Source organism: Temnothorax curvispinosus, unplaced genomic scaffold (assembly GCF_003070985.1).
Source record: "Temnothorax curvispinosus isolate PA1 unplaced genomic scaffold, ASM307098v1 QBEX01011959.1, whole genome shotgun sequence".
NCBI classification, from domain to species: Eukaryota; Metazoa; Arthropoda; class Insecta; order Hymenoptera; family Formicidae; genus Temnothorax; species Temnothorax curvispinosus.
In genome coordinates, this window is record NW_020221739.1 from 78,721 (window position 1) to 90,359 (window position 11,639).

The 11,639-nt window shown below is 34.4% G+C and overlaps 1 protein-coding gene across 6 annotated transcripts in view; it reads right to left on the minus strand.

Annotated features, from left to right (window-relative positions):
- The window catches only part of LOC112462057 (nephrin-like), a 240,113-nt gene that overhangs the window by 33,403 nt on the left and 195,071 nt on the right, over nucleotides 1-11,639 (minus strand). For all 6 annotated transcript variants that reach the window (XM_025027593.1, XM_025027595.1, XM_025027594.1 and 3 more), the window contains exons 4-7: nucleotides 4,049-4,257; nucleotides 2,164-2,280; nucleotides 1,184-1,387; nucleotides 513-664 (exon numbers count right to left, since the gene is read on the minus strand). In XM_025027593.1, the coding sequence (XP_024883361.1) occupies nucleotides 513-664; nucleotides 1,184-1,387; nucleotides 2,164-2,280; nucleotides 4,049-4,257 (682 nt within the window). The remainder of the gene's footprint in view (nucleotides 1-512; nucleotides 665-1,183; nucleotides 1,388-2,163; nucleotides 2,281-4,048; nucleotides 4,258-11,639) is intronic.

Sequence of the window (11,639 nt, forward strand, 5' to 3'; positions counted from 1 at the left end):
AAAAATTAATTATGTAACAAATTTATTCTCCTAACAGCAGATGATAATAACACATTAAATACAAAATTGAAAATTAATTGTGTAACAAATTTGTTCTCCTGACAGTATTATAGAGAATAACAATACAAAGTACATTAATAATAAAATTGAAAAATAAATTGTGTAACAAAATTCTTCTAATTTATTAATATTTTAGATAATAATAACAGAAATTTTTTTTATTTTTTGCAGCTTTGCATTTTATTTGGTAAATACTAGTAAATAATTAAGCTTATGCAGTTTATACATAATTAACAATTTATCGCAAAAGTGCGATATGTTTGTGAAAAATTCGTTTGTTGCCTCGGAACAGCTTCTCGCGTGCAGTTTACGCAATTCTGTCAATTTTTGAAAAATGAGAAAATAAATTAAAAAATAATCGCAGACACATTTGGAGAATTCTCGGGGACAAGTGTGTCACGTGTGATTTACGAGAGTGCATTAAATCGCCGACAATCTATTTTAAATCGTACCGTCTCCCGTGCATTTCGCAGTATCATGTTCCCTTTGGACCATGTGATCGTCGGGCTCGGTCTGGCTCCGACAACCTCGCAACCTATCTCGTAGGTCTTGCCGGCGCTAAGTGGACGGTTCTCTCCTTGAATCTGGACCCAGAGCGGTTTCACTGTAAAAGAGTGTGTGTCACACTCGGATTTAAGCGCACCCATCGATCCGCGCGCGGGTCGTGAAGCTAATAGAAATTTCTCCGGTAAAGACTAAATCCATCCGACGCTTCCCGGGTAAATTGTAACAATCGATACGCAACGATTTTTAAGCACCGATTTAATACAATAATTAAAGAAAATCAATAATTATGAAGACGCATTTTTGGAAGTTGTATATTATCTTCATTTTATAATGCAATAAATTAATCATATGCGTCCCTTCTTTCCTTTTCTAATACTGTATTCGCTATAATATTTATTACATAATAAATAATAATAACATATTAATGATGTTATTATATTATCATGATTTGCAATTTAGCCGTCAATTATTAACAGTAATAAATATTAATATACGTATTGTGCTGTTTACATACTTTTCCACGTAAAACGGAACGAAATTTATGAAATGAAATTGTTACTTCTTTTCATTTGCTTTTTATATCGCAACCGCAAGATCTCTTTTTGTCGATACTCACAGTTCATATCAAGTGACACCGAACTTGATATCGGTGTCACCATGTTGTTGTTCGTGGCTTGGCAGGTCAGAAACGCACGCAAATGTTCGCGGCCTAACTTTTCCAATTGCAGCACGTTCCGGACCCTTTTAGCATCCACGGTCTCGTAGCTATTGTCCAGTAGAGCAGTTCCCTGCCACCATGTCACTCGTGGTTGCGGTCGCCCTGAAGAAACATAAGGGTCCAGAGTGGTGAATACACGTCGGTGCTACGTCGCGCTAATGGCATCCGCTCAGCGTGTAATCGCATCTCGACTTAACGCACCGTTATATAGGCAAAAATATGAAAATTAAAATCTTTATAGTGACGCTAAAGTCACTGAAGTTTCTGAGAGAACGTAATTTAAATTCCAAAATAATGTGCTAACAACGTGGTTGCATATTAATCTTTTTGAAGTAATTATCTTTTAAACATATATTTTTTATATTATTGTCGGAAGACTTTGATTGTCATTCATTTTGATAAGAAATTATTTCAAATTTAAGAAAGAAATAAGTACATATCGCATCACATACATCTATTACTGTCGCATAAAATACTATTAAAATAAAAAAAATTAGTTTATTACTGAGAGAGATTAATAAATTATGTTGAAGCAGCCACAAAATTCTATTGATATGCGGTGTGACCAACTGACTAAGAGATATTCACCAAAGTTTCTACAACATTTTCTACATCAAGGCAAGAGACAATGCCTTTTAGTTTTATATTTTTCCAATATTCGATATTTATACCTTGTTTTATCTACGAAGACGTTACCTCTATTGCTCGAAATTCAAAACGCGGGGCCACGTGTAATACATTCGCCTGGAAGTGTCAAAGAAATCGAGCCGCATTTATTTTGCGTAACTCAAGTACTGCAAGTCGAGGCAACTACATGGCGCCTGAGCGTTATAGAAGGCGAAATGCACCGAAAGTGCATCGACGTGTCATGCACTTACCACCGGCGGCGACACATGTGATATTGAGAGACGCTCCTTCGCTGTACGGGCCAAGGATGTAATGAGGAATATGAGACCTTCCATCTTCGTCCAATATGCTAAGCTGCTCCGGCGGTACTGTAACAATTTTCACAATAAGAAGCTCTTCATCTTTCCTCTTATTCGGAGTGTCTATCAGAACGGTGTCTATCAGAATAAAGGGGCTTGGGGACGAATCAATTTACGCAACGATGTATCAATTTTATAACGTCACCTAAGAAGATAAAACGCTACTACGGCTATGTCAATAAATCCCCATTCAACGCAAATAAAAAGATCCGCAAGGATCAGAGTAAAAAATCTTTAGGAAAGTAATATTTAACGCTAAAAAAATGTTAGAAAAAATATGCGATTTATGTAAAAATGTTTTCAACAAAGATGTCATTAAACTGACACGCAAACTGCTCCATGGAATATTTTTGAACCGCTAAATTTGAATTTAAAACGAAAATCTCTGAATTCAAAATGGCAATTTTAATCTGACGGAATTAAATAAAAAACGTGAAAAATCCTAAATGTACGTCAGCCGCAAAAACTGCAAGTATGCGTACGGCGTACAGATACCTCGCTAGCACGCAAAGTGTTAATGAAGTCGAGAGAATGGCGGTAATTATTGTTATCAATTTTATTCTGATCTCATCTTCGTAATAGCGCCCCACAGAAAAGAATTTAAATAAAACTGTGCTTTAGACATACGCTTATTCCTTCTTTATAAAATAATTTATAAAAGAAGAGGACAAAAATTCGAATAATAAAACAGACATGCAAACGTCATAGATTTTACTTTATACTTTTTTAAAGATTGACTTAAGAAACGAATTGTTTGTGCAATGGAATTGGAATTTTTTCATATTTATCTTTTCCGAATTCAAGTTAGGCTCTCGCAAGTACATACTATAATCAACACTATTGTTATGCGGGAAAAAATTCGCGATGCCACTAATAACGTTAATATTCGCGTCGGCGTGCGAGTGCCGCGATGCCGGCGCGAAGTGCGAGGTGAATCAATTTGCACGATGATGTATCAGTCTGCGGCGTCACGTACCGCCTTTACTATTAAGGGAATGTTATTACCCAAGATAAAAAATAAATTTTTATATACACCGCTGGCGGAGGGAGTCGGTGTCTATCCGCTCGGTATTATCGGCCACGGTCACGTAACCGTTCTTCCATTAAGGGAAACGTTACTCCAACGCGTTGCAAAAGAAAAAGTTAAATGCAGCCATGGTGCACTGTTTTGAGAGCGTAGCGTACGCGCGCGAAGTGGTCGGATACCGATATCGACTATTGGACGATAACGGTGTCGATTACATTAGATACGGTATGGCAAACGTAAATATCAAACTGATTAATGTAATAATAATCTCGGGGCGTGTCGTACAGTCTCATCATTCGGAATTCAATTATCAAAACTTTTCAATGATTATCGCGATAATTATCTGTCTGTCGCAAAGATTTTATAATTCGTTTTTTTGCAATTATCAATTTTTGATTTATCAAGCAATTTGAAAATGGTGATTTGTTTTGTCGTCGTTGTGTGATTTAAACCAGAATAGGCGCGCTATTATTTAGAAAAATAAAGAATGAGCTTTTCATATCGAAAGCTTTTCGATACAAATGATTTTCTAAATGTTTTTTAGATTGCTCATTTAGATCGCTCGTTACCAGAATTATCAGATAGATTTAATTGGATACAGTATAGAAGCAGTACGTGTAGTCAAAGGAACACACGCCGCGGTCCCGAGAAAGTTACAAAGGAACGTGCCTCGCTTCCCTTTATTGTCGAGCGCATCTTATATTCAAGTGGAATATCAGGTTCAATGCGGAATATCGTTTAGGAACTCACTGATGACCGTTAGATTGACTTTGCTGTTGCGCGTCGGCGACTGCTTGAAGTCGACTCTGCATCTGTAAACAGCTGCGTCGCTCTCCCGGACCTTCTCCAGAATAAGTTTCGCGGGGCTTTCGGAGTGCTTAAAGAACGCGCGTCCTTCTAGGCTGTGATCCTGCCAGTGATTGCCTTGATCCGGGCTGTCCCTCCCTCTCGTGTCGAAGCTGCAACAAAAATTAAATTTAATTTTATTAGGTGATGAGCTTTATTTCGAAACATACTTTGCGAGTCACTTAAAGTCAACAGTATTTAATTTGTTTTAATATTTAAAAATATTATAAATATATTTTAACAGACGATCAGATTTTACTGAAATAGTTGGCATTATCGTGACAAGATAATACATGATAAAGTGCAGAATTATGTCGAGTGATTAACTCAGGTACAATATATTATATTTATGATTTCGCGTTAAAGAACGATCGGAAGAGTTTGTTTATAAAAAGCCGTAAATAAGAAAAGCTCCCGCGCGCCTCTTATTTTCCCTTCTTTTTCCTTCAATACTCACTAATGCGCGTCATCGTGTTTCTCAGACAGGCGGACGTATAGAGAGAAACTTTTATATTGCCCCTATTAAACTCTCACGAGACGGTCAATCGAGAAAAATGCTCCGACGTGGCGCAGTTACCAAAGAAAAGTACAGAGTCACGCAGGATTCTCGTAGCACACTTTGCCCTCTAATATCGGCCCTTTTACGCTAGCGCGCTGCCCTCGTAGAATTTCTATCGGCAAGAGGCGAACAGAAACGAAGCTAACTGAATTTATGCGGCGTCGTTGCTACAAAGAAATTTTCCAAAGAAATTTGCGACGGATCGGGGCCATAATGAAATTCCTCGGTAACTTTTCAGAACTCATTATTGTGCTTGAGCGAAATTTTCGATGAGGCTTGGGCCCGGCATATTTAACATTTAAAAAGGTAATTTTTCTTCGAATAACGAAATTATTATTGTCGAACATTGCACATATAAGGGATATCCCGAATCTTGATTTTAATTAAAGACTCTTGAATTTCTTTTTCATTAAAATATCATTAAGAATTTTTCAATAAATTATAAACTATACTATTAATGTCTTTTTTTTTATCAATACTATAATCTCGGTTTAACTTACTTTTTGTCTTCTTCTAATTCTTAAAACTAGAAAAAGATAAAAAGTAAGTTAAATCGAGATTAAAGTTAATCTTCATTGATAGAGAAATGGACAGAAGTTGTGAATTAAGTTTTCAGAGCTTGAATTGAATAACAAAATCTAATGTCTACTTGAAATTAAACAGTTCTTACTTTTAAGAATTTTAATTCGAGATATAATTGTGCCAACGTTATAGTTATTGTCAACTATTAAAATATCACGACGCGTGACAATTTTTTTATATCAAATTTTTTCTAAAAAAAAAGCTCGTTATATCATTTATAGTCAAAATAGGATTTAATGTTCCAAAAATACTATATATTAAAACAACTAAGATAATTGTTGTTAATTTATTCCTTCATTTCTCTTGAATTAGATTCGCACCGCAAGGAGATCTAAAGCGAACGCGATATGTACTCGAGGTAATAATTAACCGCTATAATTTCCTTATCTCCTCGAACGTATATGCTTATAATGCGCAGTATTATAGTCTCGGGTACATCTCACAGCAGTTCTGCGATTCTGTCAGCGTTATTATACCATAGTGTCAGTTATATGCCATGGCATTCTGTTATCATGAAACTTTTAAGCGTACTGTGGTCGACATTGTCTGCATATCGGCGGTCATATTTTCGTTGAGATTTTGAACAGTCGACGTTCACTTTGTGAACGTGCATGAAAATTTCGTACAATATCTAATTAGTTCTCGACCAAACCAAATACACACTGGACCTATTTACAAGTCAAGTGCGGCAGAATGTTGTAAATAAAATATCTTTTACATATTATAATGTTGTAATAGAAAATAATTTTTGTATTAATATTACTTTTTATATTAATGATACTTTTTTTTATTTATCGTGTTTAATGTGATAAATTGTGTATTTATAGGAAAGACTATTATACAAAGCTATTTCTCTTTGGATATATATTTTTATTAAAATTTCATGAAATCCTATAATTGCGTTTTCTTGAGTTAAAATAAAACAATATTTATATCAATGCTTCTACACATATTTTTCATCTTGAAAAGAAAAATCGGCGTAAGGAAAACAGTTACAAATCTCAAGCTTGTACTGAAAGTCGGAATTGATTTCATTCGAGGTGTGACGAATGCGTTGCTCGCTCGCGTTGCACCTGCTCAGGTGCGGGTGCATCTCCGAAGCCGGAGAAAGGTTTGCCGCGCAGAACGATATATGTGCAGAGTAGTTTTCTGAAACCGGTCCTTGGAGGACGTTCGTACTTTTATATGACTCGCGCCAGTTCGCCAAGGCGAGTTACATCGTCAGCCGAGCGTGTGAACGCTCTCGCTTGTCCGAACGATTTTCTGCGTCTTCGATTTTCTGAAGCGCTTTGCTCCGGCTTTTGCCAAACGAGCGATAAATTACGTTAATCAAAAGGGATGCCAGGCGATGAAACGACATATATAAGGAATGTATATATGGTACTTTCGTTAATGAAGTGTACTGTTATCAACGTTTTCATCTTCAATTTGACACACATCTTGAGCCGCGTCAATTTCAATTCCAATTATTATACGTTATTTCTGGAATTATTGCTACTTCAAAAAGTTGCCTTTATCGAACATTGAAGACTAATTACGGTTGCGATACAAGAGAGACGTGGAAAAACAGGATACAACATTTAAAAGGAGCCGCAGATGTTTGTAATTTTATTATACTCACTTGGAGCACATTGAATTTATCGCGTGTCATATAAGGATCGTTTATAGTTAAGTGTGCATAAAATGCGAATTACTTATGCGTACAAAATATAATTTACAACTGCAGTCTAATAAATGCAATTAATCGCAAAATTACTATTCGACATCGTTTACAAACGTGTTTATCTGTCGCGTAGACATTTCAACAGCAGTGAATAGAGTAATCGCATGTTGGACATGCAGATACAAAGGATTACTACATTGCAAACAGATGAGAGATGCGCATCACGTGCATTGCAGAACGTGTCACGCTTTTGCATTTCCTTTGTCAACGTTGTAGCATCGCTTTGACTAGCCTCCGAACTATTATCGGTAATCTTCCCTTAATTACTTGCCAAGAGAAAGGAGGAAGTCGACCCACTTCGAGAACAGAATCTCGTTACGAGATGCGACTTTTCGCGAGCATTCTATTAAAGAGCGTCTCAAAATTGCCGGAATTCCTTTCATTTGCGGATTCCTTGGTCAATTTAGATTCGAGCAAATTTTTTCAATTTAAGCATTCATGTATGAAAAAGGTAGCCAATAATTTTGGGATATTCGTCAGTGTGACATGTATATACGTGGTTCATATAACGTTACGACTTACATTTGTTTCGTTCGTAACGCTATGAGCCAAAGCACATAACATGGCGTAGCGATATACGACAGTCGTAGTCCTAGCGAAGTTAGCGTAATCCAGAGTTTTCTTGTGTTAGTATCTAATGCACCAATTTTCCTTTTTCTTTTATTTCAGCAGTAATTTTTGCAAAACTCTTGCAAAATATAAGCAAATGTAGCATCACATCTTGCTGTTGATTGTCTATGTTCAGCTCAAACATCGAAAATGGTCTAGCGCAAAACTGTGAAAATTCATTCTACAATTGAGGAGAAATGTAAAATTCGCAAACGATCGCAATAAATTTTCTTTATATATAGATAAGTTCTATTTTAATATAAATTTAATAAAAGTCCTATATAATATCGTATAACATACTTAAAAATTAAAGGAATTAAAAAGTGAAAGAATTTTTGTGTTATATGGTATTATATGGGTAGAAATTTGAAAATTTATTGCGATTGTTTGCGATTTTTATATTTCTTTTCAATTATAGAATGTGTTTTCACAATTTGCGCCAGACCATTTTCGACATTTGGGCTAAACATAAGCAATTAACATTTGATGCTATATTTTATTTGCTTATATTCTGCAAGAGTTTGGTAACGTTTTATTTCCGGATGATGCATCATCCGGATGTTCAACCCAAATGTCGAAAATGGCGCAAAATGTAAACTCATTCTATAATTGAGAAGAAATATAAAAATCGCAAACGATTGCAATAAATTTTCCTTGATACCTTATAAGTCCTACTTTAATATAAATTTAATAAAAGTCCCATATAATACCATATAACATAAAAATTCTTTCACTTTTAAATTCCTTCAATTTTTAAGTATGTTATAAGTATTATATAGGACTTTTATTAAATTTATATTAAAATAGAACTTATATATAAGGTATCTAGAAATTTAAAAATTTATTGCGATCGTTTGCGATTTTTACATTTCTTCTCAATTATAGAATAAATTTTCACAGTTTTGCGCTAGACCATTTTCGATATTTGGGCTAAACATAGACAATCAACAACAAAATTTGATGCTACATTTGCTTATATTTTGCAAGAGTTTTGCAAAAATTACTACTAAAATAAAAGAAAAAAAAATTGGTGCATTAGATACTAACACAAGAAAACTCTGGATTACGCTAACTTCACTAACTCATGTGCCATGCTAATGAGTAGCCTAGAAAATGCCGTGTTTGAGGGTTAAATGTCATTATAAATCTTTAATATATTGTTTAAAAAGACGCATTATTTTTGGAATAGGAATTAAGTCCCCCTAGATTGTCAAAATATCACACAGTGCGGCGTTGCGACTCTTTCAAATTTGTACGAAAAATTTATGGTAGAAAATCGATCACTTGATTATATATGTATATATATATATATTACCAGCTTTTATATTTCATGGTACTCTTCCTTAAGTACTACCTTCCCCTGGGGTACGACCTTGGCGAGGTGGGAAGGCCCAGTACCCAGTACGAGGATTTTACCCAAGCAAAACTCTTGTTCTGCTTGGATAAAAATCCAAAGACGGGGAAACTAACGTACCCTTCGTCCGCCGATTTAATTGAATGAACGAACCGCAGCCGGTTCGTCGCGTTTGCTTCGGGAGTGCCGTTCAAGTAATCGGACTAAAAGACTTTTTTAAACGGGAGTGCCGTACAGTATATCGCGCGAAAGACATTTTTACTGATAGATAGTCCGCGCGCGATTGTAGTTTGTTATCCGCGAGTGTTTCTCGCGAGTGTCCTGTGCGGCGCGGCGGGAGGAGAAGGCCTGACGTTCTGAGAGGAGGAGGAGGTCTGGGAGAGACATCGGGCCCCGGCAGAGCAACTTTGGGGTGAGTATCATCTCTTATGTGCATAATATAATTCTCATTTATTTTACTTGTTTTACCTTGATAAGTTAAAAATTAGAGAAAGAGAAATTATCTACAATTTTATTCTTGTAAATATCTTTTTTGGTAAATAGATACGTGTATCGCTAAATATTTTATTGAAAGACGAATTAGAGGCGCGTAAGAATTATTTTTTGAAATATTGATCATTTTGAACGCTTCTTTAATATGAATTTTATGTTTATATGTTACAGTATCACCGTAGCTACGCGGCCGACTAACTCCGCCAGTTGCGCATCGGATCGGTGAGTCAGTGAGAATCTTTTTTATTGAGGTAGCGAATCTACGAATAATCAAATATAGAGTAAAAATATATCTCGATACATATCTCGAATTACAATAATTTATAGTATAAAAATATTACATTTCGTAGATCCGTTACCTTAAAATGGATGGGCTAAAACTGATTAGGGCAGATATTTAATCTTGGTATCATTTGTTTACTGTTGTATTTATTGATTGTTATTGATTTATTGTGATTGTGCTAGTGTGTTTGAGGAAATACTCGCACACCTCGCATGCACCGAGCTCGTGAAAAGATCATCAAATTATGTTAACAGAACTGCCGCGTTCTGTATAAATTACTTTTAAATAAAATTTCTTAATAAAATTTACATAATAAATTAAATCTTTGAAATTTTATTATATTGATGAATTCTATTTAAAACTAGAGTTAGTAATGAATATTTTCGATACACAAGAGAAAAAATAAAATAATACTCTAATTAATTAAAGTAATGATTTTTGAAATACAAAATTTTTTTAAGATTTCTTCAAAAAGAAATTGTTGTAACATTTTTTTTTTATAAAAGAGATAAGAATAAGTAAAATATTGTGTTAGATGTTATAAGAAAAAAATATTTATAGATAGGAAATAATTTTGAGTTAGTTAGGATGTGTTTTATTTATATCCATTTATTTCCTTCCATATCTATATTTAACCAAGATCAAATATTATGTAAATCGATGCAAGGAAGCATGATATAGATATAATATAAAATTTATTTCATAGAAAACGTGATAATTATTATTTATTACTAAAATTTATTTTAACAAAGCATCAATTATACCCTAATTTTTTGTAGCCTATACATCTATTTTTTATTGAAAAATTGGCTTTATGCCAGATAAAGTCAAATAACATGACGTGAGATTCTAAATATTCTGTCGAGAAACACTGAACATTTTTTAATTATTTTAGAATTGATGATATAATTCAATTATTCAGTTTTGCAATAATATATGACTACGTTATATATTATTAATATGTAATGTATTAAAATAATTTTGATAGAAAGTGCAAGATATAACGATACATTTATATCAATAATCATAAGATAAAGATTTGCATATATTATTTAATTATTCAATTATAACAATGCAGTTACTGATTAATTATAATATTCAATTATAATATTAATTGTGCGGGAAGTTTCTTTTTTTCGGATCTCACGTCATTTTATTCTGTACATCTTATTTGATATATTTTCGAGATGCATACCGCATGAACAACATGCATCGACCAGATCAAAGGGAAGAAAAAAATTCCTTCCATTGTCGTATCATTATTATTGCCGAAAGATAATATACGTTACGTTCGATTCGAATTACGCGCGAGTATCGATTGTATCAAAAAATGCACAACGAGAAGTTAATTTATAAAAAAATATTAATTTATAAAATGACTGCACAAAATTGATCAAAAACATTTCGCATCTTTGTGTTTTCGCGGACGGTTTTTTGAGAAATTTTTCATTATTAATTTTTTAATTTTATCTACATTATAAATTTAATTTTTTCATGGGATATAATTAAGATAATTATATATGTATAACGCAATATTCATAGAACGCGAAGTAAAATTTTTTCTGTAATTGATTACATTTCCAAATTAAAAGAATGGATCACAAAGAAATGGACAATCAATATTTTTAAGTAAATAACGGAATTAGAAATATTTTTTCGTAGAATAGCGCGTCGCGTGGTGTGTGTCTGCGGAACGACACCCACCACCCTTAGAAAGTTAGGCGTTTAGGACGTCGCGTAGCGCGGTGCGTGTGTCTGCGGATCGACACCCACCAAACCCGGTGGAAGTTAGGCGATTAGGACGTCGCGCAGCGCGGTGCGTGTGTCTGCGGATCGACACCCACCGCAGCTCGGTGTAGGTTAGGCGTATCGCGACTTCGCGTAGCGCGGTGG